General features: G+C 53.3%; 13 protein-coding genes across 13 annotated transcripts; 6 read left to right on the top strand and 7 right to left on the bottom strand.

Moving 5' to 3' along the window:
* Positions 1-1,130: 1,130 nt before the first annotated feature.
* POSPLADRAFT_1176462 (hypothetical protein) lies at positions 1,131-4,187 on the top strand (the record flags this gene model as incomplete). The annotated part of the gene is made up of 10 exons (XM_024488423.1): positions 1,131-1,257; positions 1,326-1,526; positions 1,588-2,098; positions 2,150-2,220; positions 2,274-2,415; positions 2,475-3,039; positions 3,097-3,197; positions 3,250-3,549; positions 3,602-3,839; positions 3,895-4,187. 10 exons carry the CDS (start codon positions 1,131-1,133, stop codon positions 4,018-4,020), a joined length of 2,382 nt encoding a protein of 793 aa, XP_024344389.1. The 3' UTR covers positions 4,021-4,187.
* A 385-nt stretch (positions 4,188-4,572) lies between these two features.
* Positions 4,573-7,299, top strand: POSPLADRAFT_1129082 (hypothetical protein; the record flags this gene model as incomplete). Its single annotated transcript, XM_024483807.1, has 8 exons — positions 4,573-4,785; positions 4,834-5,545; positions 5,598-6,127; positions 6,187-6,368; positions 6,421-6,607; positions 6,659-6,779; positions 6,832-6,905; positions 6,958-7,299. 8 exons carry the CDS (start codon positions 4,573-4,575, stop codon positions 7,297-7,299), a joined length of 2,361 nt encoding a protein of 786 aa, XP_024344388.1.
* Positions 7,300-7,733: 434 nt separating this feature from the next.
* Positions 7,734-10,973, top strand: POSPLADRAFT_1176461 (hypothetical protein; the record flags this gene model as incomplete). The annotated part of the gene is made up of 13 exons (XM_024488422.1): positions 7,734-7,968; positions 8,023-8,231; positions 8,291-8,364; positions 8,418-9,004; positions 9,080-9,186; positions 9,241-9,371; positions 9,422-9,573; positions 9,627-9,874; positions 9,935-10,168; positions 10,220-10,280; positions 10,332-10,520; positions 10,574-10,704; positions 10,776-10,973. The coding sequence occupies 13 exons, from the start codon at positions 7,734-7,736 to the stop codon at positions 10,971-10,973; spliced, it is 2,556 nt and encodes an 851-aa protein (XP_024344387.1).
* A 536-nt stretch (positions 10,974-11,509) lies between these two features.
* Positions 11,510-13,189, top strand: POSPLADRAFT_1068546 (hypothetical protein; the record flags this gene model as incomplete). The annotated part of the gene is made up of 2 exons (XM_024482303.1): positions 11,510-11,663; positions 11,727-13,189. The coding sequence occupies 2 exons, from the start codon at positions 11,510-11,512 to the stop codon at positions 13,016-13,018; spliced, it is 1,446 nt and encodes a 481-aa protein (XP_024344386.1). The 3' UTR covers positions 13,019-13,189.
* Positions 13,190-14,051: 862 nt separating this feature from the next.
* Positions 14,052-15,226, bottom strand: POSPLADRAFT_1129664 (hypothetical protein; the record flags this gene model as incomplete). Its single annotated transcript, XM_024483864.1, has 6 exons — positions 14,052-14,115; positions 14,176-14,342; positions 14,392-14,539; positions 14,595-14,781; positions 14,832-15,059; positions 15,115-15,226. 6 exons carry the CDS (start codon positions 15,224-15,226, stop codon positions 14,052-14,054), a joined length of 906 nt encoding a protein of 301 aa, XP_024344385.1.
* A 386-nt stretch (positions 15,227-15,612) lies between these two features.
* POSPLADRAFT_1038074 (hypothetical protein) lies at positions 15,613-16,465 on the bottom strand. The gene is made up of 3 exons (XM_024477326.1): positions 16,267-16,465; positions 16,101-16,217; positions 15,613-16,028 (listed from the first exon to the last, which is right to left on the bottom strand). Exons 1-3 carry the CDS (start codon positions 16,411-16,413, stop codon positions 16,020-16,022), a joined length of 273 nt encoding a protein of 90 aa, XP_024344384.1. The 5' UTR covers positions 16,414-16,465; the 3' UTR covers positions 15,613-16,019.
* A 360-nt stretch (positions 16,466-16,825) lies between these two features.
* On the bottom strand, positions 16,826-17,342 carry POSPLADRAFT_1127330 (hypothetical protein; the record flags this gene model as incomplete). Its single annotated transcript, XM_024483610.1, has 3 exons — positions 16,826-17,013; positions 17,072-17,263; positions 17,312-17,342. Coding segments are annotated over 3 exons (411 nt in total), but the record flags the coding sequence as incomplete, so codon positions are not given.
* A 316-nt stretch (positions 17,343-17,658) lies between these two features.
* On the top strand, positions 17,659-19,272 carry POSPLADRAFT_1127949 (hypothetical protein; the record flags this gene model as incomplete). Its single annotated transcript, XM_024483683.1, has 9 exons — positions 17,659-17,712; positions 17,777-17,841; positions 17,922-18,120; positions 18,177-18,301; positions 18,357-18,479; positions 18,539-18,728; positions 18,787-18,961; positions 19,012-19,151; positions 19,207-19,272. 9 exons carry the CDS (start codon positions 17,659-17,661, stop codon positions 19,270-19,272), a joined length of 1,137 nt encoding a protein of 378 aa, XP_024344382.1.
* Positions 19,273-19,404: 132 nt separating this feature from the next.
* Positions 19,405-20,407, bottom strand: POSPLADRAFT_1164993 (hypothetical protein). The gene is made up of 4 exons (XM_024487856.1): positions 20,342-20,407; positions 19,900-20,184; positions 19,769-19,840; positions 19,405-19,715 (listed from the first exon to the last, which is right to left on the bottom strand). The coding sequence occupies exons 1-4, from the start codon at positions 20,342-20,344 to the stop codon at positions 19,662-19,664; spliced, it is 414 nt and encodes a 137-aa protein (XP_024344381.1). The 5' UTR covers positions 20,345-20,407; the 3' UTR covers positions 19,405-19,661.
* Positions 20,408-20,525: 118 nt separating this feature from the next.
* On the top strand, positions 20,526-21,627 carry POSPLADRAFT_1038070 (hypothetical protein). Its single transcript, XM_024477325.1, is given in 7 exon segments — positions 20,526-20,628; positions 20,682-20,934; positions 20,985-21,035; positions 21,087-21,213; positions 21,272-21,369; positions 21,381-21,461; positions 21,519-21,627. The coding sequence occupies 5 exon segments, from the start codon at positions 20,590-20,592 to the stop codon at positions 21,366-21,368; spliced, it is 567 nt and encodes a 188-aa protein (XP_024344380.1). The 5' UTR covers positions 20,526-20,589; the 3' UTR covers position 21,369; positions 21,381-21,461; positions 21,519-21,627.
* Positions 21,610-22,581, bottom strand: POSPLADRAFT_1030576 (hypothetical protein; the record flags this gene model as incomplete). Its single annotated transcript, XM_024476737.1, has 4 exons — positions 21,610-21,695; positions 21,718-21,855; positions 21,910-22,176; positions 22,230-22,581. The coding sequence occupies 4 exons, from the start codon at positions 22,579-22,581 to the stop codon at positions 21,610-21,612; spliced, it is 843 nt and encodes a 280-aa protein (XP_024344379.1).
* A 752-nt stretch (positions 22,582-23,333) lies between these two features.
* On the bottom strand, positions 23,334-23,801 carry POSPLADRAFT_1051716 (hypothetical protein; the record flags this gene model as incomplete). Its single annotated transcript, XM_024480200.1, has 2 exons — positions 23,334-23,652; positions 23,707-23,801. 2 exons carry the CDS (start codon positions 23,799-23,801, stop codon positions 23,334-23,336), a joined length of 414 nt encoding a protein of 137 aa, XP_024344378.1.
* A 512-nt stretch (positions 23,802-24,313) lies between these two features.
* POSPLADRAFT_1164991 (hypothetical protein) lies at positions 24,314-26,919 on the bottom strand. The gene is made up of 10 exons (XM_024487855.1): positions 26,841-26,919; positions 26,743-26,780; positions 26,389-26,685; positions 26,064-26,312; positions 25,763-25,999; positions 25,601-25,715; positions 25,302-25,550; positions 24,914-25,251; positions 24,588-24,855; positions 24,314-24,523 (listed from the first exon to the last, which is right to left on the bottom strand). Exons 2-10 carry the CDS (start codon positions 26,767-26,769, stop codon positions 24,519-24,521), a joined length of 1,785 nt encoding a protein of 594 aa, XP_024344377.1. The 5' UTR covers positions 26,770-26,780; positions 26,841-26,919; the 3' UTR covers positions 24,314-24,518.
* Between the last annotated feature and the right edge of the window lie 236 nt (positions 26,920-27,155).

Raw genomic sequence — 27,155 nt, 5'->3', positions numbered from 1 at the left:
GATGATGGCTGCTAAAACCCACCAAATTGACCTGCCTAGGATCCCCTCCCTGCCGCCCATCGAGATGCCAGAGGCCTCCAACATCCCCGCAGCATCCTCCATGCCTCCTCGCCGCGCGAAAGCCCCCGTTCTCTCACACACACCATCCTCGTTCGCTTCGCAGGACACCTTCCAGACCGCCCGCAACTCTCCTTCACCTTCTGTCGATTCAAATGCCGCGCACATCCCGCTCGACGAGGACTTTCTCCTTCCCCCTTCGCCACACTCTTTGTCATCGAACGCCGCCCTCAGGAAGTCGATCTCTGTGGATTCGTTTATCAAGACCAGACCGCCGCCACCCCCGCCCATACAAACCGCCCGATCCACTCGCGTACATACCATGTCCTCCAACACTATGCCTCCGCCGGAGATGCGACACCGCATGTTAGACCTCCCTGTTCCAAGCGAGCAGGCATCAGGCTCGTCTCCACGGGAACGTGACAAACGTGCTATGCCTCCTCCGCCGCCGCCTCCGCCTACGCGAGGTTGTCGGACTAGCGTCAGTACGATACATGTTGCTGATGAACATGAGAACTTCTCATTCTTTGACGAGTCCGACTTTGAACGTGCGGACGAGCCACCCAGACGCGCGCGCAAAAGCAAGAGTACATCGCGCCACATTATCCCGCTTCCAGGCGAACTCGGTCTCCCGTCGCGACTGCAGCCAATAAACACATTCCCGACCACGAATTCGGCCCAAGTACCTCCGATTGTCCCAGCACGGAGTAGTAGCCTCAATCACAAAGCTAAGTCGAAGGCCCACATGTCTGTTGATACACATATACCTTCGGTAGGTGTCTCCTCTTGATATAGGTGCATATCTAACTAGAGCAATGCGTATATAGCCTACACTTTCACAAATCACTCTTGCGGTCATTGGTCCGACGGGATGCGGCAAGACCACATTTATCCGCAAGGGGCTGAAGATGTGTCGCTTGTCGGAGCCTGTGCAGGACAGCATTCCGATAGGCCTGTCAAGTCTGACTTGTAGGTTCCGGCCACCAGCGGTGTGAGATGATGATGCTTATACTTGTGTAGACTTGCGGCGGAGCGCCCTCGCTCCCGTCGACACGGAGCGCCCTGAGGGTATCATGCAAGTGTTGGAGGTCGACTGCTCCCCTCTTATTGGTTCGGGTACCCACGTCTGGGAGGGCCTCTTGCTGGACGGTGTCATATTTTGTTATGACGCTGCCAACGCTGACTCATTTGCTCATGTCCGTAATCGTGTCGGTATGTGCGCAGAAGCTCTCGTAAAACCATCTTGATATTGATGCAGGATTGAGCAGACGAGTTTACGCGATTGGGCCTACCGACGATCGTGGTAGCGTGCAAATCCGATCTTGACATTGCGGTAGACCCACGAGATGCGCTTGCCGTCGTGCACCCGTACGACACAGGCGTCATTGAGCTGAATGCAATAGATGCATCGGGGAGGGAGAAGATCCAGACGACAATCGAGTGGATAGTCAGAGCGATACGCAAGAAAAGTAAGTGACCGAAGCCGTCCATCTCGGGCATGGCCAGACAGTAAATGATGCGTCCATGCAGGGTTTCCCGGAGCAGTCCGCAGTGATCGCGACGGATTCCGGAATCCAGCGTCGCCCGCGGTACTGGTTGCTTCGACTCCGCCACCTTGGGAGATGTCTCGTGCTTCTTCCGCGACACCTACCGCCGCCTCCGCGACGTCTTCGCAGATGGCGCACGCACAGGTGATGCAAAGCTCTGTATCTATGCCGCATCCATACGCCCAAACCCCAGTGCCTGCGGCACAAACATTTCGCCTGCCGACACCGACATCCGCCACATCTTCGCGGACACCGACGACACCTACCTCCCCGTCGCGTGCACGATCCACCAGTGATCTCCTCTCAGAACATGAGAAGTCGCGGCGTGAGGAACGCGAGCAGCACTCAGCTGGTCGCAACGCCGGGGTAGCCTCTCCGAGTGTGCGCACGCGCTACTCTTTGAATGCTCTGTCGAATGCTGGAGGGCCAGTAGAGCAAACGAATTCTCAGGACGAGCCCCGTGAGGCGGCAAGAGAAGTCGTCCCAAATCAAACGTGAGCACTTCCCCTTGCAGTTTCATTGACTGTTCAAACCATCCGCATCAGGCGTGCCCCTGTTTGGATGACACTGGATGAACTGTTGGACAAGCTGTTGTTCCTGTCAGTGAGCGACGACGGTGGGTGGAAACGCTCTGGTCTTCTCATACCCGCTGATCCGATCGTATCATAGACCCTGTGTTCATCTCGCATTTCCTCCTCACCTATCGACGCTTTGCAAGTCCCCGGAGCGTGCTTTTGGCGATGCAGAAACGACTGCGATCCCTGGACCAGCCGAGCGGTGATCCAATGTTCGCATGTTATGCGCAGATGAGGTTAGAAAGCCGCAAGCCATGCTGTTATCGGCAACTGATGGTGGTTTGATCGCACACAGGATATGTCTTCTTCTGGACAACTGGCTTCATTGGTATCCAACGGATTTCGCCGTGCATGGCTCTGCCGGCGCCCTGACAGCGCTGATCAAATTCGCCCTGAGCAAGACATATCTTTTGCACTATGGCACCGTGTTCCTACCATTTATGGACCACCTGAACCACCTACGGGACCGGGACCATGCATGGGCGCTGAAGGTGGAATACGAGAGCGACGACTCATCCGTCCTGTCCGAAGAGGAAGGATATGCACCATTGGAGATCGAGTTCGGGTCTTCCAGAAAGATGCCGCAGTTGCAGCCGCTACCAACAAATGGGGGAGCTCCGTCCCAAAGCCATACCATGGCAACGCGTGATCGCAAGTCAAGCTTACCACTGCATGCCAAGGCTTTCGCTATCGGGAACTCCCTGTTGTCCCCCTTGCACGGGGGCGACTTGGCGGATCTCACGCCGAAGGCGAAGCTGAAGAGGCTGCAGTCAATCAGCGAGGACGTGCAGAAGGCGGACACGAAAGATCTGGCGTACGAAATTACGCGGATCGAGTGCGTGTTCTTCTTGCAAATAGAGGTATTACGGCCCAAACTTAAGATGGGATCGTGGTGCTGACGGCGTGTCTATCGACAGCCTCGACATTGGTTACAGCATGTCCTCGTACAAGGCAAAAAGGATCCCGAGACTGACTCCATTGCGAGATACAACCATGTCTCCAATCACATCGCCGACTGGTGCGTGGTGATTGTGTCGCAGATGAGATTATCTTAGTGAAACCGTTTGCAGGGTCGTTTCGCTCATTCTATGCCATGACAAGGCAAAGTCCCGCGCACGTCAGATGGAGAAGTTTATCGCCGTTGCGGACTCCCTTCGCACAGCTCATAATTACTCGGCGCTGCGTGCTATTGTCGCTGGCATCAACAGTGCTACGTTTGAAGGGGATGAAGCACTTCAGATCCTGCAGTCAAAATCGCCAGATCAGTTGAAGAAGTTCCAGTCGTATGACCAGCTTTTGCAGTCTGTGCGGTCGCACCAGAAATACCGCATGGCGCTCAGGAATACGAAGGGTCCTTGCATACCTGCACTGTGAGTACAGTATCGGAGTGATCATCCTGAGGCACCGTCTCATGTTGCGCAGGGAAATCCATCTCTCGGACCTCATTCGTGCACATGAGGGCAACACAGACTACCACGACGATGACCCGGCAAAAATCCACTGGGCCAAATTCAACATGATGGCAAAGTTCATCGACGTGGTCTCACAATGTCAAGAATGGTGCCGGAATGCTGACGACAACGCGTACCTTCGACCGCCACATTACAAGGCTCCTGAGTACCTACTTTTCGAGAAATCGGAAATCCTCATGGACCTTGATGTAAGATTTGTCGATGCCTCCAAGGAGGCGATTCACTAAGATGATTTTACAACAGATGCAACGATCGAGGATTGTTCCACCAGACTCACAAGGAGCCATCGATGGCTTTTTGCCTGCACCGTCTCAGACATCGAACCAGCAGAGGGATGCAGCTGTCTTGCGCAAGATCCTGTTTTGGTGATCGCCGTGGCTTCTGGTCGCACGAATCGCTATCTCGTCTGTCACATCCATTGCTTGCTCGCTCTGCTCACAGTATCTATTATACCTACTTGGATTTGTACTCACACCTGTCGAAGATGCTATGCTCGTTGTTAGTAGTATGAGGTCGGCGGAGTTCGTTCGGCGTTAATAGCAGTAAAAGAAATCAAATCCTGAACGAGGCACTACATAGGACTACATGGGACCCACTGTCGCTGGCCGCGCTCTTGCAAAAGAAAAAAGCTCAAGAATGGCTCATAAGCTGTGATCATGAGTCTCACGATGTTTGGGCCATCTCGGGGAGCTAATATGTATTGCACGCAATAGCTATGGCTTCTTGAATTTTCGGGCTTATGCTCAAGTGAACGGGAGACGTCGATACAGATTGTAATTGATGGTATTTGCTTATTGGCAGCTGGGCGACGCAGTGTTCGATCCGTCGATCGGTGATGCCGGATCTGAGATCTGATCTGTGAGTGAAAATACGGTGCACTACTAGCGCTGCTGCTACTGGCCTCTGTACTCCATATTCACCATGGCGGCCGATGACTTTGTAATGACTATCGACTCTGACACAGAGGATCCAACTCCCTTGCCCGCCAAGGGAGCCAAATCAAAACAAGCCCCCGTTGCAGAAGACGCACAGCTGAATCCAGACTTCACCTTCGATCTTTCTGGCGACCCATATGCCGACTTGCTTGACGAGCATCTAGACGTGCAGGATCTTGTAAAGAAAGGCTCAAAGCCGGTACGCACCTTCAGCCCATTGAGTGTCCCGCTTACTGAACGGAACAAGGAACCACTGTCAGTTGACGACATAATAGAAAGGCGAAGGCTGAAGTCACACGCCGCCAAACGGAGACGTGTGGAAGAGGACGAAGAGGAAGATACGGATGCGGAAAGCGAAGGAAATAGCGGGAGTGGCCAGAGTGACGATGACGGAGAGGTCGAGGATGACGAGTTCGCGGCCTTTGGCACTAGCGGAGACGAGGAAGACCCTCTAGCTACTTCCGATGAAGAAGACGGCGATGTCAAGGACTCTGAGGGATCATCAGGAGACGAGCTGGAAGACGAAAACATGGCCTCCTCGTCCGAGGACGAGTCTGATGAGGAGACACAAGCACAAAAAGAGCGGAAAGCCGCTTTCTTCGCGTCCGATGCCGGACCCTCAGAGGAGCACTCGTCCTTCCTCTCCATGAACCTATCTCGCCCAATCATCAAATCCGTCACAACCCTTGGCTTCCACAAACCCACTCCCATCCAGGCAGCTACCATCCCCGTCGCTCTCCTCGGGAAGGACGTAGTAGGTAACGCTGTGACGGGTTCCGGGAAGACTGCGGCGTTCATCATACCCATGCTCGAGCGCCTCATGTACCGCGATCGAGGGAAGAAAGCTGCGGCCACAAGATGTCTCATCCTCGTGCCCACGCGAGAGCTGGGTGTACAATGTTTCGAGGTCGGCACCAAGCTGGCGGCGCACACTGATATTCGGTTTTGTCTCATCGTCGGTAAGTGTGCGATATCAGAGTATCCCATACCACTCTGCTGACACATGGGCAGGTGGTTTATCCGTGAAGGCGCAAGAGGTGACTCTGCGCACTCGCCCAGATGTCATCATTGCCACCCCCGGTCGTCTCATTGACCACCTGCGCAACTCGCCAACGTTTTCCCTCGAGGCGCTTGATATCCTGGTACTCGACGAAGCGGACCGGATGTTGTCGGACGGATTTGCGGACGAACTGACAGAAATTATCAAGTCATGTCCCACATCACGGCAGACGATGCTGTTTTCGGCCACCATGACGGACTCTGTCGACGAGCTAGTGAGAATGTCACTCAACAAGCCTGTGCGACTGTTCGTTGATCCGAAGCGCAGCACTGCTCGCGGGCTAGTGCAAGAATTTGTTCGCGTGCGGTCTGGAAAGGAAAGTGAGAGGTCGGCGATACTCGTTGCGCTGTGCAAAAGGACGTTCAAGTCCGGCGTTCTCGTGTTCTTTCGGAGCAAGAAGCTTGCGCACCAGATGCGGGTAGTGTTCAGTCTCTTCAGCATGAAGTCCGACGAACTGCATGGCGACCTCAGCCAGGAACAGGTATGGCATTGGCTTGGTTCACTGATGGTTTATGCTCATGAATTATATTTTTTAATCAGCGATTGAGAGCGCTACAGCAATTTAGAGACGGTGCCGTGGACTTCTTGATGGCGACTGACCTTGCGTCGCGTGGGTTAGATATCAAGGGCATCGAGACCGTGATAAATTACGACATGCCTTCACAACTCGCACAGTATCTGCACAGAGTTGGGCGAACAGCGCGTGCCGGCAACAAGGGACGGTAGGTATTGGGCGCGTCGTTCATAACATCCGACTCATGGTAATATGTGCAGCTCCGTCACCCTCGTGGGTGAAGCAGATCGTAAGATGCTGAAAGCTGCCATCAAGCACGCTACCGCTGAGGACTCAGTACGACATCGTCAAGTGCCCGCGGAAACCATCACGAGATGGGCGAAAAAACTGGACAGTCTCAAGAAGGAAATTGCTGAAGTTCTTCAAGACGAGAAAGAAGAGAAGCATGTATGTGCATCACGGTTGACCCCGGCTCGAGTGGCTAATTCTCGCTTTCAGCTTCGTCAAGCAGAAATGGAACTTAGAAAAGGTCAAAATATGATCGAGCACGAAGCGGAGATCTATTCTCGACCTGCGAGGACGTGGTTCCAGACGGAAAAAGAGAAATCAAAAGCTGAATGTCAGCGCCTCTGTATCAATGATATCAAACATCTGTTGACATATGTCCTTAGCTTTGAGCAAGCAGCAGTATGAGACTGGAACCAGTGATGCCAAGAAGGGAAAAGAGAAGAAATTGGACGATAAGGTAGATAGCAGATCACTCCCCCTGCAGGATATTGAGACTGACGATATGCTAGCCCAAGAGAGATAAGTACGCAGGATTGACGCGGAAGGCGAAGCGGAGGAAGATGGCTATGGAGGAAGACGAGGAGGCCGGTGAGAACGGCGCAATCCGTGCGGCTGTTCGCTCCGCCAAGAAGGCGGCAAGACCGGTGAAGATTGGCGAGCCTGAGAGGCGGCCCGCAAACAAGAAACGAGAAAAAGCTAAGGAGCGAAAGCTGAGGGGTAAGGCCTCAATGCGCATTGGTGGACAGTTCGACAAGGACTTGGGGCAACGGAAGGTCAAGGAGGGTGTGCGGGCGAAGAAGAGCGATGCTGTCGGCCGGATGGGGAAGAAGAAAGGCGGTAAACGCAAGTAGACATTATTTGTTTACCGATATACTCTCTGGTGTCTCCTCTACCACTTAAAGGTATACTATACTGGGATGTTTCGCATGGTGGATAGTCTCTGGACTGTAGGTTGCGCCAACCCAACCTCGTAAACGTGAAGCCGCGTGACAGTGCGACCGTGGACGCGTCGCGTCGCGTCTGGGCGCTCTACTGGCCGCCACATCGCGACCGCCTATGCTCACCCTTGCCATATCTCCCCAACGCTCAACTGTCTTGCCACCTTGTACTCATAGCCTAAAATTGTCTGTACAGTAGGGCTCGACCACACGCCTGTTCTCTTTATATGCACTCTCGGCGACAGAAGTGATTGAAAGGCATTCACCGGTCTGCTCACCTTTAGCGTGGTCTTGTTCTGTGACGGTACCTAAATCGCAATACTCTGGGACATACAACATCCACTGGGATGGAAGAAAATGCTTTCTCGTCTCTGGCACTGGTCCATCTGCCCACGCCAGCCCGAGTACTACGTTCCTCCTGGTGTCCGGATAAGGACCTGCTAGTTGTCGTAACCCGACTCGGCGGCAAGGACAGAGTGAGCCTATGGAAGATGCATGGCGCAAAGAAATGGGAGGTTGGTTTTGACGCGAATTCCACCGCTAGCAGTGACGAGGTCGTTGATATTTGCTGGAGCCCTGACAGTGAGTCTCACATAATGTCCTCGATTTCGCCCATGCTGACAGCCGAGCCTCTAGCACAGACAATAGCTATAGCTCATAATCCTCCAAGAGTAACTTTACACTCTATCCAAGACGGTCATGAAGAACGAGTCCTACCGGTGTCTCTACCGCTGCATCTCAAACCATTGCGTCCCGTCCGCTTGAGCAACATCTGGTGGCTAGCACGGGAGAAGCAGGAGACTTATAGCAGTATACCTGACATATTCCAAAGGGGAAACGACATTGTGAGTCACTTATACCTCAATAGTCGATGGTGTATTGATGTTGATATTGAGATGTCAAGACAGGCTCCGCGCACTCAATCCTGAAGGGACAGCCCCTTTTGGACCCCTTGCAAGACGAATCTCAACCGCTGACGTGAGATTCAAACTAGTCAGGTGTCGTGAGCTTATTTGACCAAGGATTTCCAGTGCGACGGACCTCTTCGCATTTCAAGGATCACAGACTCGCGCGGTGCCACCTTCTGTTCCGCCGGTGATTTCGTCTTGGCCTGCGTTACCATCGGATAGTCTGGCTGCATCAATACAGCCGCAAAAACTTAGTGGCAACCAACTGCGACCTGGGGAAGAGCTAGACGAAGCGGACGATGCCAATGTCGACAGCATTCTTATGGTTTCTGACGACACTGGTCATCTACACTGTTTCTTGGATGGAAGCTATCCCCTGGGCTCTGCTTTCACCGGAATTGAGGCTCTGACAGTTTCCATATACAAGGAGAAGGATTGCTTTTTTGCTCATCCGCAATTCATTAGGGTTGGCAAGCCTAGCTTTACCAGCCTTAGACCGTGGGTCATCAGACTGCCCGAGATTCAAAGGCGTACTATGCGGGATGTGGCTAGGGTGTCCTCATCCACGCGCGAACTGAACTGGTATGCTATGCGTGTAGTCAAAGACATGCGAAATGCTTGGTTCGGGTCGGAAACTCAGAATGGTGCACGGGAACTCGGTCCTAAGTGGGTACGCGCACTGGAGGACAGGCAAAGGGACGAATTTGGCCGTGAGTTCATATTAATTGCACATGTTTGCAGCGCACTGAACCAGCCCCATCCCCTCCCTCCGACCGTGGTGACAGACGACGAGCCATACGCCATGGTCGACCTGACAAGTCTCCTTGCGACTGGTCGGCTAACCGAGTCATTCGCTGATTATTTGGGCAGCGGGGAGCAAATGAGCGACAGGGTGAGTCCCCTCGGTGCCTTGTGTTCTGTGGCCATTCAGCTTTGCCGCATGTAGGGTCTGCAGAAATGGGAGTCCACCATGGTGGAGTCCCTGATCAAGCTCCGTGATTACGCGGAAAAAAGGGTCGCCCCCGCTTGTCAACGCGTGCATCTGCTTCTGGAGGAGGTCGCCGGGTGGTCTCAACTGTGAGCCATCTGCTCATGACGACATGCATTCCATTGACGATTGTCTCGAGGTCGCAATACGAGAACTGCAAGCTGAACATTTCACAAATCAACGGGTGTTTAGATCTAGCGAGCCGTACAATCGTCCTTGCTTCGTGGCTAGCCGCGACGACTCGCAAAGAGCTCGTTCGCTTCAAAGAATTCATGAAATGGCTCAAGTACGGTAGGTCATCGTTTGATGCTCGGCCACGCCCGGTGTGACGTCCGACTACACAGAAACCACCCGTACAAATACACCCTCCGAATCTACGAGTCTGCCTGCCCCAAAACATGATATTCTGGAGGTGAACGACTACTTGATGGCGGGTCTGGTTGTCAGCCCAATCGATAAATGGTTCATGGGACCTGTGCCGCAATTTGCAACCCGCGATCTCGGCGTGCCGGGCGATCAGCATGATCTCAAGGCCGTCATGCAACGGGCCCGGGGCGTGCTCAGCAATCAGCAGCAGACAGCTTGGCAATCGGTTAGTTGCATTTTTGATGTAAAGTGGTTTTATCGGATGCCCCATACTGACGGCACGCAGAACATCAAGCAGAAGGACCTGTCGTATTTGGATCGGAATTTGGATTCGCTGATCCAGGAGCTAGCAACGCGCTGTCAGCGGATATTCGTCGAAGCGGCCGGCGCCACCGGGCGTTCAGCTGTCGTCGTTTCAAGTTCAACCCCTGCACAAGTACATGACACGACGTTGTTGCGTGCCGCGGAATCCAGGCCATCTCCACTAATTCGAGAGCGTACCATAGCAGACAGCACTCAGGCGAGTGGATGCGGAGACACTGGCCACCACAATGACTAACGAGTTTCACAGGCGGGCACGTTTACGCAGACACTCGCTATACAGATTCCCCGTGATGCCAACAAGTCCGACTGTGAGTGGCGTCTCTCAGCACTAGAACTGCGGCCTCATTGCTGTTCTGCAGTGTGTCTGGCGCGCTTGCGGTTCGCAAAGGACACCGCCTCCTCACCACTTTCAGCTGATATTGCCGTCATGGAGTGTTGCGCTCCGAACGGAGATGCAGAATATAATGCCGTACCTTTCACTCTCCTTGATGCCGACTTCTTCGACGATAGTGTGATCCTGCTGGTCTATCGGTTTCAGGAACGGCCCGGTGAGTGGACAGCCCTACAACGCGGAGACTGGGTGCTCAACATCATGTATTAGGACCAGCTTCCATCGCTACTGTCGGCTACTCTGATTTACACTACGAGACTGTCGAATTGCAGGCACACGTAAGCGACTTTGCCAGGGAAGCACTGATGCTGGAGGTGCTGCTGCGTCTGAGTGACGGACGGGTATGTGCGATGTCTGCTCAATTAAGCGAAGGTTGGCTGAACGGCGGAATTGTCTCTGCTTTCCTTTTTAGCTATCTTCAGTCCCTGCGCCAATCATCCAATCCCGCACCCTGAGTGGGTGCAAAGAAGGCAATGCGTTCCTGGCGGCCAACGGCAGAGCCGGCCGCAGGGTTGCTTGTGTTCTAGATGGCGCAGGACTTGCTTTAGAAATTCTGGATATGGAAGGGGAAGTGGAGGATTTGGAGGAGATGTCCACTGTGGAGGCGTGATAGCCGTATACAGTTGGTTTACGCGGCTCGGGGCGCCGGGCGCGTTGCCAGGGTCCTGCATATGCTCTCCTCCGATGGTAGACCACGACCAAGGAGCATGTACGGTAAGGGGAGCGAAGCCCAAAAAATGAAGAGAACATCCCCAACTGCCCAGCGGCGACAAGGAACATTACACGTGCGGCGGCGATTACGGCTAAGAAATACATATAAGACATGGTAGGCGCGTGTCAGTCACACGGCTGCATCTCCCAGTCTGCTGGACCACAACTTGCATTTCGAGCGTCGGAATGTCGGACCTGGCGCAGGAAAATGTGGTTTAGGCTCGCTGATGGGAACCAATTGCAGAAAACATGGACTAATGGGAATTGGCTTGTCGGCACGAGCGTGACCCCCGCGAAAAATAGAAAGGGTTTCTATTCTGCATCTCGGGGAACCGCTGGCCAGGACCCTCTCCTCGTGCCCTTCATTTGCGTCGTTTTCCATGCCGGCTTATATCCCGCTCTGATCCAATACTTGGTCGAACATTACTCTCCCCGATGCCCCAGAGTCCTTCTGCCCATTCCAAGGCCAGCTCTGACGACTGTTCGAATCGTTTGTCGGAGGCGGCGCTCAGGAAGAAGAAGAATGCCGATGCACAGGCCGCCTTTCGAGCTCGACGCGCGAACTACATTGCTACCCTGGAAGAGACAGGTTCGACCACCTCGGTTATCTCGAGACAAGGTCGTATATTTACGGGTCTTTGTTGACTTATAGTCACGAACCTCGAGTCTGTTGTCCTTCAACTCCAAGACACCTACAAGCAGACGAAGAATGAGAATGCTGAGTTGCGCTCGGAGAATGCTCAATTGCGGCATGCGATGAAGCAGCGCGACCGGGCGTTGAGGAGGATATACCAGGGCCGACCCGCGCCCAATACCGTATCTCCTACCGATGAATTCCCCCCTGCCCCTCCATATTCTGCTCATGCTCCATCGGCCATGGTCCAAGGCGCCATGCCCGCTGCCCATGTCGCTCAGTACGCGGACAATGTCATGCGCTACCAGACGGGTCCCGATTCGAACGTATCTATGGCTGGACCGTTCCACCCTGACTATCCACAGCGCTCGCCGGCAATGGCATTTGCTAGCGGCATCGACACATCCACTCCGCCTGACAGTCACGCCCAACCGATGGATCCGCACAGGATGCCAAGATACGACCAATATGGTTACCCCATGGATGACTGTAATCGCGAAGGGACGTGGGTTACCGATGACCAGGGCGGCCCCTCTCCCAGCGACGTGCTCGACAGCAGCAGCTCGTCGCACTCGCCCAACTTCGTTGAATCGCCTACGCTAACGACATCAGACCTTGCCTACCCCCAATACCCCCTCGACGACCAGAAGGTCAATCTTGCTTCGCTCAACTCTGCTCCTTATATGTATCCCTCCAGTCGATCAATATCGCCTACTATATCCACACCGACATCTACTTCATCTACATCTCTCGCTCCTTCTCCGTTTCCATTTACATTCCCTGAGGCATCCATGATTCAGGAGCGGCCCGAGTTTGGCTACCGCCGGCCGCAGCCTGCTCCCCAACTTACCTTACACGGAGGCACCGCTGACATCTCGATAGCGGCGTCGAGTCGTGGCGCCGCACGATACCGGACGACCCGATCCGACCCTCTCACGCAACCACCTATGGCCCAAGCTTTATCTACATATTCCCGCCTGGACAACAGTTCCGGCGGACGTGACAGCGACGACAGTGAAGCTGCCTCATACACATACTCCAACCGCTCCCGGCCCCGCAGCGACATCGCGTCAGCTCGCCCCTCACGCTCACCGTCACCAGGTCCTCCGCCCATATGCGGAACATTGGCCGTAATCAAAGCTCAAGCATTTGGTGCTCTGCGCCGGACAAGGGCAAGAAGTAGAAAGACATCTGAAGGTGCGGCGAAGGCAGCCGTGGAGGCGTTGGAGGCGAGAGGTATTGGTATGGGTATTGGTACGACCTCAAAGCGCCCTCGCTTGCTTGTTGACGACGATGAATTGCAGACATGAATACCACTCCTTAGACTTCCTTGCACTCTGTACTAACCACACGCTTTCTAGTATCTGGGACACCGCTACCGTAGACTACACCCATGCATCGCACTATTACTTATTCGCTATCGCTCTCCTCCAGTCTGTGTAGCTTGTGTATGATACCACTTGGCTGTAGTATACCGCAAACCCTTCGCCCCAATTTTGCTGAACTTCGTCGGCCTTATATGAAAGAGAAAGAATTCTGTTGGACTCCACGCCCCGGGCGACGAACTCAACGGAAGCGATCCTAAGCGTCAGCCCTGGGCGATCTCCGACGTGCGGCATCCGCCAGCTTTGTAACTATTAGAGATCGCATCGGACAATACATATGGGTGCAAAATTCCGGATGCTTCGCCTGATGCCAGTTGACACGAGGAGGGAAAGTGGAAGTCTCCATTATGCTTCAAAATTCAAACTGCGCCAGCGCTGGACGTTCTTGTGACAGGTGCGTGGGTGCATCAAGGATGGGTACACGCGATGGCACCAGACCAAGGTCATCCACTGTGTGAGCATGCCTCACCGGGGTGGCTGATACGATATCTAAGGCCATCCGACGCTGCCTCGCCGCTAGACAACAGCGAAATACACACACGTCCACGCCCTTACGAAATGTCATGACATGTAGGCAGATACTGATCATGAAAGGGTCCGAACATGACTGCTTTTCATTTGAATGGCCGATGAACGAACTGTCTGTCACTGTGACTCCAACACTGTTTAGATCCACCACGATAAAATGCACAGGGGACCCACCTGTTGTCCTACTCATGTGGCATCTCCGCTGAGTTGGATATCAGACAGCGGTATCGAACAACGTGCGCAGTTGAGTCAGCGGCCCTTTGACGGGTGTCCTGGGGCCCGAGGGGCCATCGTTCATCGACAGTGTCCCCATCACCGACATCGGGCAGCAAAACGGCCAGCATCCTGCGTTTTATTGCCGCCCAATCTCCGCCGGGGCAATGAAAGACAAGGCGGGTTCTCTCGAGTCATAGTCTTGGCCTTCGATGACCTACAGGGATGATCCAGCTGTGTAAACCTTGGGCACGGCCGGATCCCAGGTTCCCCTGATCTCACTACGCGAAGGATATTAATCGACTTCTCTACAAGCGGCCCAGATTTGTGGAAGCACTCACTTCTTGTACCTCTGCGCCCAGACCAGGACCCCGGGGGCGACGAATGTCACGAAGACAAAATTTCCGCATACTAGATAGGCAGCTAAACTTGAGACCGGCGCTGTGAATGAAACGCACGAGCCGCATAGAGCGATGGTCACAATGATGTGGACGCCCGTAGGTCCACTCTTCGAGGTATCAGCACTCGGCCCTTACATGGGGACACGATTGACCTACTTGCAGACGCCGACGAAGCAGGGGGAATAGGGCAAATGTCTGCACGGAGAACAAGGTCAAGGCGAAGACGCATACATCGCTCGGGAGCCGCGAAGCTAAGACGACACCAGATGATATGGCAGCGTTCATAGATAGAACTGATGTCAACCTATAAACATGAGTTGAATGATCGGCCATGCCTTGTGTGCGCAGTCACTGCTAACCTTTCACGATGTTGCGCCTCGGGTCTGAATCCAGTGTAATCCGCTAATAGCGCGTTAAGAATAAACAAGGAAGCCGAGAGTGCCCATATGGAATCGGAGGATGTTGCTGCCGTCAATGTCCTCAAGACCGGAGAGAGCGACATTAGAGCGAGAAAAACGAGTATTGACGACTTCACAGTCTTGGCTCCTAATACATGGTCTCAAGGCCAGTCGGCTGGATCGTAATGAAGGGCTCACTGTTGGTCATTGAAGCGGTATTATGGTTGCTTGAGCATTCGAGCAACTCCCACGTAGCATAGCCAGTCAAGAATCCGCCCACAGAAATCCAGACTAGGAGTCGCGGATCGAGCAATCCCTCATTGAGGCGTACGAAGACGGTCAGAAAGGTGAAGATGGTCGCTATATGCTGAGTCACAGCACAAGATGATACGACCAGTCCCCAATATGTATACGGAGTGAAATTAGCTGACCCAAGCTCATGTTAACGAGTACCATCAGAAACAACACAAGGTCCGCTCACGATTTTTGCTCAATGAAGAGAGGAACGAGCCGGGAACGAAGTTGTCCGGGAATGACGACTTCTTCCATAAGGCCCGTTTCCATTCTTCTTCCTGGGGTGAGTCTTCAAGCATCCATGCAACTAAGCTATGGATTGTTGGCGTAGTAAGGGGATTGCCAACAATAGGTCCCTGCGAAAAACAATGCACAAGATCCGCCCCCTGCCCGGCTCCCGGAGATGGATGTCACGGTCTGGGTTAATCATGTAGAGTATGTACTACCAGCTTAGGACGACGCTGACTCCACGATTCTGTGCTGAAACTTTGATTGACAATTCATTTCGGGGAGCTATCTATAGCTGAGAAACTATGGAAATTTTCACAACATTCCGTGGTACAAAAGTTGGTGCCACGGTGGTGTATGTCGTTGTTGAACCGGATGTCCTGTTCACCTGTTATCCACTCACGCTCAGGGTGCAATATGATTCGGACGGCCCAGCGCGCGGCGTTGTTCGCATCGTGTTGTGATAGCTGAGCCAAACGTTCCGGATTTCCCATGCGGCAAGATGAAATCCCATACATGCTCAAGCTCGAGTCATGGCCGTCTAGGAACGCCCTCCACGAACTACAAATCACGAATAGGTCTGCGTGCGTCTCCGCTGAGGCACTGTCATCCTGTCCACGCCCCATAGATAAGATAACGGTAGCTCGATGCGTTTGGACCACGCATCAATGTCGAAGGCCAATACAGGGTACCCGAGCGACATGAAAACAATGGAAGTGGGATGGCATATGCAATTACTGCCCAGTCGATGGAACCGGTGACGGCAGCCATGCCAGAACGTGTGGGGGCGGAATGCCACGAGCCTTTCCGGCTAGCGGCCTGCAGGCAATGCGTAACGCAAGCGGTTATGACGACCCTTGTAGATCAGTCCCACTGTGAATACAGATATGACTCGTTAGTATCGCACGGCTTAGCCAGACCGAGCACGATCAACAATGTGCTTACCACGAGTTGCTCTTCTTGTCGCGGCTCCGGAACCCTCGGGGCTGCTTTGGATGCCTCCAAGTTCGCAGCTAATTTGCCTTTGTTGGGATTAGAGGCCTGCGTGCCGCGGGATTGCTCCTGAAGATTCCGTTACACTAGTTCCTGGAAGCTGGTGTAAAGAACGTACCGCCTTTCGCCGTCTTTCTGCGGCTTCTGCAGCTGCGGCGCGAGGATCAGTCTGACGAGAACCATTTGGCGTATTGCCTTCATCTGGATCGTCATGGACTGTCCGCCCACCCAGGAGCGATGCAGATTTCGAGCACATGGAACCCATTGTCGTCCTACTAATACAGATGCTGGCCAGCAGACAAGAATGTAGAAGCGAGTCGACAAGGGTTGGCGTCTGTCCCGGCCCATCTGCCACAAGCACCGCCATCAAGTCCTAGTCTAGGGTCAGCATAGCTATCGATACGATATCCTCCGGTGCTGCCATGGATCCGACCAGGACTGTTCATTATAGATACATAGCTCGAAATCCTTGAGTTCTGTATATTGGAGCCAAAATATGGATAAATGTATTGCAGTAGACAAGGCAGGACGTCATGACGGCTCGTCAGACACCCGGGCGTAGTCACCTTCTCGCTCATTACCTCGTCCACTCCGATTCCAGAGGCCGCGCATGCGGTCTGTCAACTCTAGTCGGATATCCTCAGGGTGCATTTGAGGCATCCAGGCCTATGACGCCTTCAGATGCGGACAAAATGTAGACAGCTGAGAGCACATACATCCCACCACCTTCTGCCTGCGCCCCACGGTATGCTTGTGTCGAGGCCTGCCTTGACCATTCGACCCTTAATGCCGGCACCGAGCAAAAGGCCGAATACGGTCAAGAGGAACAGCGTCACTACGAGCTGGTCCCTGGGAGAATCGCGCTCTGTAATAGGAGGTGTAACGATCATGAAGGAAGAACGCAGGAGTAACGTCCCACTCACGGAAGCATCTCGCCTCTACATCACCCTCTTTGCCAGTGGCTGTATCTGGGTCAGCATCTCCGAGTTTCGCACCAGCGCAAATGGGCAAGTTCTGGTTGAGGCACCATTGCTTCGTGCATGACAGACAGGGTTGCTTGGGGTTGTCAGGAATCTGCATGCGCAGAATGGTATAGTTCGACCCAAAACAAATACCTACATATGTGTTATGGGCGATGAAAGGAAGCAGTTTGTCCCACTTACATTTGCAGAAGTCGGTGGCTTCCCACTTATGGCCTAGTATAGCATTGGCAGACAACTAGAGCCGAGGGGGGGGGGGGCAGATATTGAGCTGCAAGCCTAAAGCCGGACGGAATCATTGCTCACGCAGAATGAGAGGAACAGCAGGACATACACTCGGCACGAAGCAGTCATGATGGGAGAACGGAGGAACGTGAACGTGACGCGTCGACCGACCTGTGCGCACCTACGCGTCTGCTTCACTCCCGTCACCTCGGACTGGCACTCCCCTCTCATCTCGACCCTCCGACAAATACACGGGCAGAAAGCATACAAAAGACATCCGACCGTGTGATCCAAAGTCCCTCGCCATGTCTACTGAGTTTGAGGACGTTCTCACAAACCAACCCGTAGTCATTGATAACGTGAGCAGCCACTGGTATTTCTTGTCGCGTCGCGTCCACTCAAGCCCACGACCCGCGTACTCAGGGGTCGGGGACAATCAAGGCAGGGTTCGCTGGTCAAGATCACCCAAAATGTTTCTTCCCGTCTTTGTGCGTCTTCACGGTTAGAGCCTCCTACACAGGGCATAAGCCGACCGCTAATACGACGTCACCGGTCTTTACGCGAACAGTGTGGGCAGGCCCAAACACATACGTGTAATGGCAGGCGCGCTTGAAGGGGACGTGTTCATAGGTCGTAAAGCACAAGAGTTTCGAGGACTTCTAAAGATCAAATACCCCATGGAACATGGAATCGTTACCGACTGGGACGACATGGAGCGAATATGGAGCTGGGTCTATGCCGAGGAGCTTGGAACGCTCAGCGAGGAGGTATGTTGTACTTAGTACGCGTCGCATGTGCGAATTAGTTGCTCAAAGTGTTGTAGCATCCTGTCCTTCTAACGGAGGCGCCATTGAACCCGCGACACAATCGAGACGTCGCTGCCCAGATCTTCTTTGATACTTTCAATGTCCCCGCTCTTTTCATCTCTGTACAAGCTGTGCTATCATTGTAAGTGAATTAGCACCGCATGTCCTGTGGCGCACTAAACAGACGTCACGTTCAGGTATTCTTCAGGACGAACAACAGGTATCGTTCTGGACTCGGGAGACGGTGTTACGCATGCAGTACCTGTATTTGAGGGTTTCTCTATGCCGCATGCTATCCGACGGGTAGACGTTGCAGGACGGTGCGTGTATCGTACGTTGATCGATGTCTGACTAGCTTGCACTCATCACAGCTGTGCAGCGATGTGACAGACCATCTGCAACTTCTTCTGCGCAAGTCCGGGCATCATTTGCACACTACGGCAGAGCGAGAGGTGGTGCGGACGATAAAGGAGAAGTGCTGCTATGTTGCTCTGAATCCCGCGAAGGAAGAGAAGGATTCGCTCGGGCGAGGAGAGGAATTTCGTTTACCTGATGGTAACACTGTTCAGGTCTGTCCTGGAGAAGTACCGCTACTCCGCATGTGAGTTACTGACGCCCAAGTCGCAGTTGGGCCCCGAACGGTTCCGCGCACCAGAGATCTTGTTCAACCCAGAACTGATCGGTCAGGAATATGCTGGTGTTCACCAAGTTGTTGTCGACTCGATCAACCGGGTGGACTTAGACCTGCGGAAAAGCCTCTTCTCCAACATCGTCCTCAGTGGAGGCAGCACGCTTTGTCGCGGTACGTAGTTGCTCACGTCTATTACTGAAAGGTCACTCATTTTACGACAGGCTTCGGTGATCGACTGTTGAATGAGGTGAAGAAGCTTGCCTTGAAAGACGTGAAAATCAAGATATACGCGCCTCCCGAGCGCAAGTATTCCACATGGATTGGAGGGTCTATCCTTGCAGGTCTTAACACATTCAAGAAGGTATGACCTCCCAGTCGTTCATGATCCTTCTCCTACTCACCTTCACATCCCTTAGATGTGGGTTTCGGCAGAGGAATACCAAGAAGATCCAGATATCATCCATAGGAAGCTAGGTTTCTGATCCATTCGTTACAATGCATTTCTGGTCTGGCTGGGTCATATCCTACATATCATTTACGATACCCCTCTTGTAGACATTAATTCATCCGTATGATACACATCTTACTATGCTCGTGACAAACGATGCTCGCATGCGGCAGTCTACGATTGTCCCATTTATACCTCACACGCAGAGATTGGAGCTTTGAACAAAGATTGTATCAACCGAGTGCATGCGAGGCTCGCAAAAGACCGTGTACCATGGATTCCGCATGCGCATGATATTCATAGCGAGAGAAAAAGATGAGGTGGGCATACGCGGTAAGGTACAGGCATGTACAGCTTTTGCGTGGGTCGATAAGCAATGCAAGCGATGACGAAAGCCCAAATAAAATACAGCACGCCCAACCCCTACTTGCCCTTCTTGGGAGGTTCGGCGGCCTTGGACTTTTTGGTGCCACGGAGCTGTACTCGGCAATTAATATGCAGTTGCAACGGGCCCACAAGTCAGAACCCACCTTCTTCGCACGGTTCTTGCGCTCCTTCCGCAGCTTGCGGTTCGTCTTCGGTGGCGCAGTGGTAAGGCCAGCCTGCGAAGCCCACGAGTTGAGTGAGCGTGAAGGGGTGAATTTTGGACCAACAGACGTACCCGAATCAATCGGTACTTGGGCTCGAACTTCCTCTGCGACTCCTCGTCGTCGTAGATCAACGCAAAGCCCGTGCTGCGTCCACCACCGAATTGCGTCCGGAAGCCGAACGTAATCACGCGCGTCTTTTCGGTCTTGTAGACTTTGGCGAGCTGCTCAGAGAGCTCGGCCTTGGGGACGTTTGCCCGCGACGGGTGGAGGACATCCACGACGAACTGGCGGCGAGCAAGGAGACGGTTGGTGATGAATTTGCGCGTCCGGATGGTGATGGGTGCTGCTGAGTCGGCCTGTGGGTAGGGAGGGCGGTCAGTATGCATCCTTCCACAGTCGTGTGTATCTGGTCAACAAGACATCCATCCATCCTCTTCCCGCCGTTTTTGTCGCGAATCCACCTCATGGAGCACTCTGGCATAGCTCCAGCCGCAAAACGGAGCACAGACTCACCATGATTAGTATCCCGCCTCCTGTAGACCGTTACCTTTGGGCGTTGACTGGGCGTTGAGGTCGCTTACGTTCGAGCGAATGCGGATTGAGCCAAATACGCACACACAGACATTGTGGCTGACAAGCGCCCTTCCAGGCGATCCTGGCGCAGTCAGTGACGCGCTCGCAATCCGCCACAGACAGACGTCTCTATTTATTCCAGTCATATCTGCCACCCTGTTGACCTGCTTTGCATCTAAGTATCTCCTATGAGCCGCACCAACTTTGCTACCTCATTCGCCCCCTATGTAAGTTTCTAGCAGCTCGCAGAGAATAGGTTTATAACCCGCGTCGAATTCAGACCCCACCACCAGATGATCCCTCCTATGCGTCCTCTTCCAAGCCCGCTTCTCGGCCATGGCTCCCAAGACAGTCTGCGCAGCAGCCGGCCTCTTACCAGTCTGGAGGCATACCGACCTTCAATACATCACAAGCCGGCGGTCTCGGCGCCGTAGAGACTGAGGCTGAGAGTGGAAGCAGCATCTGGGAGACACGGTATGATATGAGAGTCGACGTGTTGGCTGCTTTCGCATATATCTTAGGTCCCATCTCTGGCAAGTAACGGTATCTGCTGTCGTGACATCCAACCTGACCCCCTGTGTAGCATTGCTATTACTGATTCTAGAGACTCATAATGACTATGTGCGGTTTCATGGTGAGTGTGGGCACAGAACAAACAGAAGCAGCTACTGGAATGCTGTTTTAGCATATCAATCTGCTCTGCTATCAACACCCCTCGTTCTCCTACGGGTATTAGCTACTGTCTTGCAATTCTCGTCCGTCATATGCACCTTCTTCACCCTCTTCATTGTGGTGTCCTTGCTTTACATGACGTGAGTGGGCCGCCTTTCAACGTTGTTCTAGTTTCAACGCATCTCACTGCTCTCGCAGGTGGCAAGCCTGCATTGATGCTGCACGGCATGGCCTCGTTCGCTTCCAGATACCAGTCATAGGCCCGATTGCGGACCGTTGGGTGTCAGAGGAATGAACTGTGTACACGTCCGACGTCGCTTGGTCTCGCTCTGCCGACTGACACGCTTGTACGTACCAAAGCGCGATCGTCTCTACGCCAGTGCCCGTGGTGGTAACTGTCAATGCGCCAGCACTGGTTCATACTCGCTCATACCACGGCGCATAGGTGATGACGAGAATAGATTGTTAGTCATGCGTGCAATACGAAGGCAAAATAAAAATCGTGATACAGAACGATGCAAGAAACTTCAATATAGTCAGGATCCAGCCTGTGATACATAGTTTGTGGATGGGACATCAAACCGTGACAAGACCCAGCGAGATTGTCCTTCGCAGAAGCGGCCTTCACATTGGTATGCACAAACCAAAAATCTCAATGCCATCATCGCATTCCTGAATGCCGAAGTCCTGGAGAAGAGGCATTACGTTGTTGGTGATGCCGTCCGTGAGGTTTTCGATAGCGTCCAAGAGCTCGTCTGTGATACATTTGAGTTGAATAACAACTAGAGAATTTTTGTCAGGACCATCGTCAAACGACAACATCAACGCGGACTCACTTGGGGCCAACCTCGGACCAAGAACAGGCAATGTTTTGATTATCTCAACCGTTGTCCTCAGACTGTACTTGACCATGTTGATGGTATTCTTCAGCGTAGTCTCCACAACGTTATTTGGGTCGTAATTGGCCAGTCCTTTGTCCGCTGCGATCTTAGCCATTGCATCCTGGAAGCCCCCTAATTGTGCTTGTAAATCCGAGAAGGCATCATAGTATTGCTGATTGAAATCCGGGCCACGCTGGGATGACGATAAGTCCAACAAGGTGTCTGGTAATGATGGCTGAGATACATTGGAGGGATAGCACACACATGCAACTCACTCATGGTGTTCGAGTCGTCGTTGAGCTTCTGGTAGTGAGACTGCAAGCGGTTCATGTTGTTCGAAAAGTCCGCATCCGCGTCACGTTTTTGAGTAGGGACAGGCATAGCGTTGTGTTCGGCTACAGTATGCTTGCCCATGGATAGAGAACTACTGGAACCTTGAGGATCTTTCACTGCGATGCCCGGCCCAAGGTCCGACCGACGGGACAGATCGACATAGGTCCTCCAGACAGGTAGAGCTACGGGTAGCGGAGACCCCAGAGCAGGTGTTACCGCCATTGGCATACCAACCAGGGTAGCGATAGCAGCGACTTGTACAGCCAGGAAGACCGAGCGAGCTATGGACGGCATCTTGAAGTCCAGCTTGAAGGCAGGCCTTGAGGGAGAAGTATGAAAGAGCGGCTAGCGCGTCTTGAAGCTTGAAGAAGACGAAGAGACAAGAAAGAAGCGAGAAGGGCGGACGTTCAGGACAAGACGCGACGAGCGAGTGTTGAACTTGGAACCCGTACTTATACCTCTCCGGCGGGACAGAACCTTATTTTGACGGGTGCGGGATCACCGCGTCCCCATTGGTCCCCACCACGACGCGACGCGATCACATGACCGATACTCGTCCTAGGCGCGCATATCACCTCGATCATCTCATAATGTGATGACAACGACACTGAATGGACCATAGAAGACAATAGATTAGAAGTACCACGCAGACAACAGACATGATCAGAAAGTACTGTCAGTATAGGGTACCCAAACTATGCCAGAACCCATTGTCAACGCAGAACGAGTCCAGAACAAGAGCGCGATCTGTACCAAGGAGCATACAGACCAACGCTGGGTATCTACGAAAACGACGGTGGTCGAAAACGAGTGTGGGAGTTAGATGAAGCTAAAGTTGTATAAGAGAGTAAATATTCTGGCACATCTATGTCGTTCCGATGCGTAGAGTTTAGAGCTTGATACACGATTGGCCGTCCGATGAACGCTTGTAATCTAGGCTGCATGTGTAGACTGGACAAGTCAACTGAGTCAGTCTTAGAGAGGATGAAGTCTACATCCAACAACTCACCTGCGCAGCTACCCATCTCGCAATCAACGTTTAGAGCTCAAAGGGCATGAGCGCGAGACTTGAGGTTGCGCTTGTGGTTGCCGGTAGGCGTGTTACTACGGCGGTTCGCAGAAGGCGTCGATTTGGGAGCCGATGACGATTTGGTCGGTTCGCAGCAGGTGGACGCATCGTGGTTCCATTCCCATCCACTACCGCATTGAGGAGGGGGGTTCTGCTCGGGAGGCTGCTGAGGCACACAGCATTGCTTGCCGTCGTGCCATTCCCAGCCACTCGAAGGGCACTGTTGGTTACCCTGAGGGGGCGTCGGAGGGTTCTGCTGGCCACCGTAGGGCAGGCAGCACGCTTTGTCGGGGTAGCTTGGGTAGAACACGTCACTGATGGTCGTCGACCTGATGCACCGTCAGACTCACAAGAACTCCATGTCAGAACATTGCTGCGTGCTCGAGGTGGCGAACGCGAAGGGGAGAGCGGCGGCGATGAGGAAGAGGGCAGCGAAGCGGGCCATGGCAAAAGATCGTGGGCTCTAAGGAAGGACAAGAACTGAGAAAGATGTGGGAAGTCAGAGTGATGCTCTTGAAAAAGGGCCAGAAAACCGGGACCGCGTCTATATATACTGGGTCTCGACGCCCGCCATGGCGCTATCCGGTTGGACGGCGGGGGCTCGCTTAGGGAAATCAGCCACCGTGAAGCCCTTGGCATCATGCTATCGCCGCTACTGGCAGTCGACCCGCCCTGTCATTGTCCATCTCCGTGGCTTGATAGTTTCAGTCCTGCAGTTTGCATATATCAACGTCAGTGATAATAAGGTCTCATGAGAAATGATTATAATGGTTTGAGCATTGTTGAAGACAGACGGATGAAGGTGATGATCCCTCGACGGTCGTCTTACCCCGATCGGCTGACTACCAGAAGCCGGGCGAGGCTGTCACAAGCGCTTGAGCTGTTATGGCTAGAACCGTGATATGGACGCGCGCATTCGCCGCTCTGCCTGTCCGTCGATTACGTTTCCATGATGGTCGCGTTGGGCCCACGCCGCCTGCCGCCGAAACCGGGCTGTCGGTGTGACCGTCCAATACTGTGTCTTCTCGTACGAATGGTCATATTTACAACAAGCCTGTTACATTACACTGATCGTTCTTCAGCCCTAACAAACTGCGAGATTCGAGATGTGGGCGTGGTGACCAAATTATGGTGGCCCAGAGGCGAATTGCAAACTGCTCTGTCACGCTGCCAGAGTAAAAATAAACGTGTTCAGCGGACAGCCTGCACAGCGTTCGGGTGACGTCCTCACCTCCAACTCCATGTGCGCTTTGCAGCGCACGCGTGGCAAAGAATCGCACATCGGCGTCTGTGTCATTCTTCAGTATCTCGAGGGCTGGGATAATCTTCTGCTGGACCAGCTGTCGGCCCTCAGGAGTGTTGCCAAACGTGGTCGCCAGGACCTCCAAGGCTTTCGCAACGTTAAAACGGATATTGGGAATGGGGTCATTCGACAAGTGAAGCAGCGTGTCAATGATGTCGCCTCGGACGATGTCGAGCGTCAGGGATGGTGAGATGACCTAAGACAGCGATCCTTATATGAGATCTCAACCACAGCTGCTCAGGTTCAGCACATACCGAAACAGCTTGGACAGTAGTCATCCTGTAAAGGTAGTTGGGATGCTGACCCATGCCAACCACTTTGGGGACGATCTGAATTTTTGCCCATTCGACACCGAAGACTTCGGTCAGCTTCTTTAAATTGACCGTCGCTGCTTCTCGAATACTGTAGACATTATCCCCGAGCCAGGACATGCAAAGGTTGCCCAGTTGCTCATCAAAGAAGGCCTTGCCCAGCTGGTTTGCGAGCAGAGGGATGTACTCTATGATGGCTTGTCGCACGCGCCACGACTTGTCCTCCGCCAGCTCCACAATAGCGGGGAGCAAGCTTTCCGACAGCAAGTCGATGCCAATCACTAGTGACCATCAGTTAGGACACACTGCACAATCTAAAGGCGTTGCGTACCATCGTTGACTTGTTCAAGCTTGCTGATTATGTTCAGTCGCACCTCCGGGAATTCATCCTTGAGAAGGTGCAGGAACAGGGGAAGTAGGTGTTCGATTGTGGAATCCTTGCCGAGCAACGGAGCAAGACCGCTAATCTGGTTTGCCAATGCCGCACGAACGTGCTGAGAGCTGTCCTGGCAAAGGTCCCGCACACAAGGGACAATGCGGGCCAAAATGACTTCCTTCTCGAGCAACTTGGCGAAACCTGCTCTATATTTTAGACACTCATGCGCAGGATCTGCAATGAGCATGACCGACCCGGGATCTGTCCTGCCGCCGCAGTACGGGCCTCAGCTTCGTTGTCTTTCAGAAGCTGTACGTAATGCCCGATGAGCTCCTCTCTAACCAAGTCCTGCCCTATGGTTTCTGCGAGCTAATGACGATCAGCCCGATCGTGGGGTGGAGACCCGCGAAACTAACTTGGTTGAAATTACTCGCAGCCATATATCGCACCCTCCAGCTCTTGTCCGAGACTGTTTGCCTGATTTGCTTGAGTAGCTGTTCCTTCACCTCCGCAGGGGAGAGTGCCTGCGCGATCGCGATGAGGTCATCTACAGTCAGAAGACGCACAGAGTCCTGATCATCGGCTTGCAGTCTACGGTATATGGCGAGTCCGTCGGTGAGAACGTGCTGCTTCGCGAATTTCTTCACAAGGGGCTGTTGCGCATCGGGAGAGACAAATGTCAAAAGCAACGCCACCGAAGAGCAAATCCCAACTCACCGCGAGCCATTTTGATGCTGCACGCCGCACCATCGGGGTATCATCAGTCCCAAGACCAGCGAAGCCTCTTCGCAACTCGTCCTGCATAGGGGGGGCGACTCGGTCGTATACGGGTGCATATAACGCGCAGGATGAGACACGCAATGTGAACCATTCTCCATGGGATAGCCGTTGCAGGAGAGGAATGTAGTATTGCTCGATCTGAGCCTGACTCAGGACGGCGGACACTTTAGTTATGGACTCGGCGGCCTGGGGATAGACGAGGAGGCATCAATGAGGTATCTTTGCCCGACCGGGAAGACTATTGTATAGCACAAAAACACACCTTGTCCCGCACAAGAGCCTCCTCCACAGCACACAGGTTCTCCAATGGCCCCAACAACACATGCGCGTTCTCGCCCCCGCCGATGTACTCCTCAAAGTTCATGCCAAGCTCCTCGGCCAGGGCAAGGAGAACTTCATCCTCGTCGTCCACGGACTCTTGCAAGAAGGGTATAAGCTCATCACGCGCACGTTCGGGTCCCAGAGCAAGCGCGATGGTCGAGATGCGATGGATGGCGTTTAGGCGAAGTTGCACGTCCTCCGACCGCAGCTCATCCATAAGGATAGCGATCGGTGCAATCTGTGGCATAGTAAGTTACTCGAGTGCAGGGCGACACTAGGTGTCGGAGGAGCTCACGTCGTCCACCGAAAACCCAGGGTCCATCACAGACGATACTGGAGCGGTCAGACACCTTTATTAACATCTTGGGGCCACATAAGCGACGGACGACAAACCAAGGAGACGTTATAATATGTTTTCGGGGAGTCTGGTGCAAGAACCAGTGGTACGTATCCGTAGATGGATCTGGTCGAGAATAGCGAGCGTTGATGACCGTGTTTGGACGCTCGAGTGCTGCTATCGCGTGCATGCACGCGTGATGTTTGCCAAATATAGCTGTTAGCCAGCCATATATTTAATCTTCCCATTATTCCAACCGTCCACAATTCACGCTCGCGTTCTGGGCACGTTCAGTTACGCGTGGATAACGGGACGGTTGATTTTTGCACACTACATCACATTCCACTAACAACGACTAAATACATCGATAA

Source organism: Postia placenta (assembly GCF_002117355.1).
Source record: "Postia placenta MAD-698-R-SB12 unplaced genomic scaffold POSPLAscaffold_1, whole genome shotgun sequence".
In the NCBI taxonomy this organism is placed as follows: domain Eukaryota; kingdom Fungi; phylum Basidiomycota; class Agaricomycetes; order Polyporales; family Adustoporiaceae; genus Rhodonia; species Rhodonia placenta.
The sequence above is the reverse complement of the archived record's forward strand: the minus strand, read 5'-3'. Positions and strand labels throughout refer to the sequence as shown.

Coding starts and splice junctions, on each gene's coding strand:
- POSPLADRAFT_1038074 (XM_024477326.1), bottom strand. CDS start 16,413: ATGGGTTCCATGTGCTCGAAATCTGCATCGCTCCTGGGTGGGCGGACA. Junction 16,218..16,266: donor CAGAAAGACGGCGAAAGGCG/GTACGTTCTTTA, acceptor CGGAATCTTCAG/GAGCAATCCCGCGGCACGCA.
- POSPLADRAFT_1164993 (XM_024487856.1), bottom strand. Junction 19,841..19,899: donor CCAAGTACCGATTGATTCGG/GTACGTCTGTTG, acceptor TGGGCTTCGCAG/GCTGGCCTTACCACTGCGCC. Junction 19,716..19,768: donor GCAAGAACCGTGCGAAGAAG/GTGGGTTCTGAC, acceptor TGCCGAGTACAG/CTCCGTGGCACCAAAAAGTC.
- POSPLADRAFT_1038070 (XM_024477325.1), top strand. CDS start 20,590: ATGAGCCGCACCAACTTTGCTACCTCATTCGCCCCCTAT. Junction 20,935..20,984: donor TATCTTAGGTCCCATCTCTG/GCAAGTAACGGT, acceptor CCCCCTGTGTAG/CATTGCTATTACTGATTCTA. Junction 21,214..21,271: donor GTGTCCTTGCTTTACATGAC/GTGAGTGGGCCG, acceptor CTGCTCTCGCAG/GTGGCAAGCCTGCATTGATG.
- POSPLADRAFT_1164991 (XM_024487855.1), bottom strand. CDS start 26,769: ATGGACCCTGGGTTTTCGGTGGACGAC. Junction 26,000..26,063: donor CAGCATCAAAATGGCTCGCG/GTGAGTTGGGAT, acceptor GATGCGCAACAG/CCCCTTGTGAAGAAATTCGC. Junction 24,856..24,913: donor CTACTGTCCAAGCTGTTTCG/GTATGTGCTGAA, acceptor TCGCTGTCTTAG/GTCATCTCACCATCCCTGAC.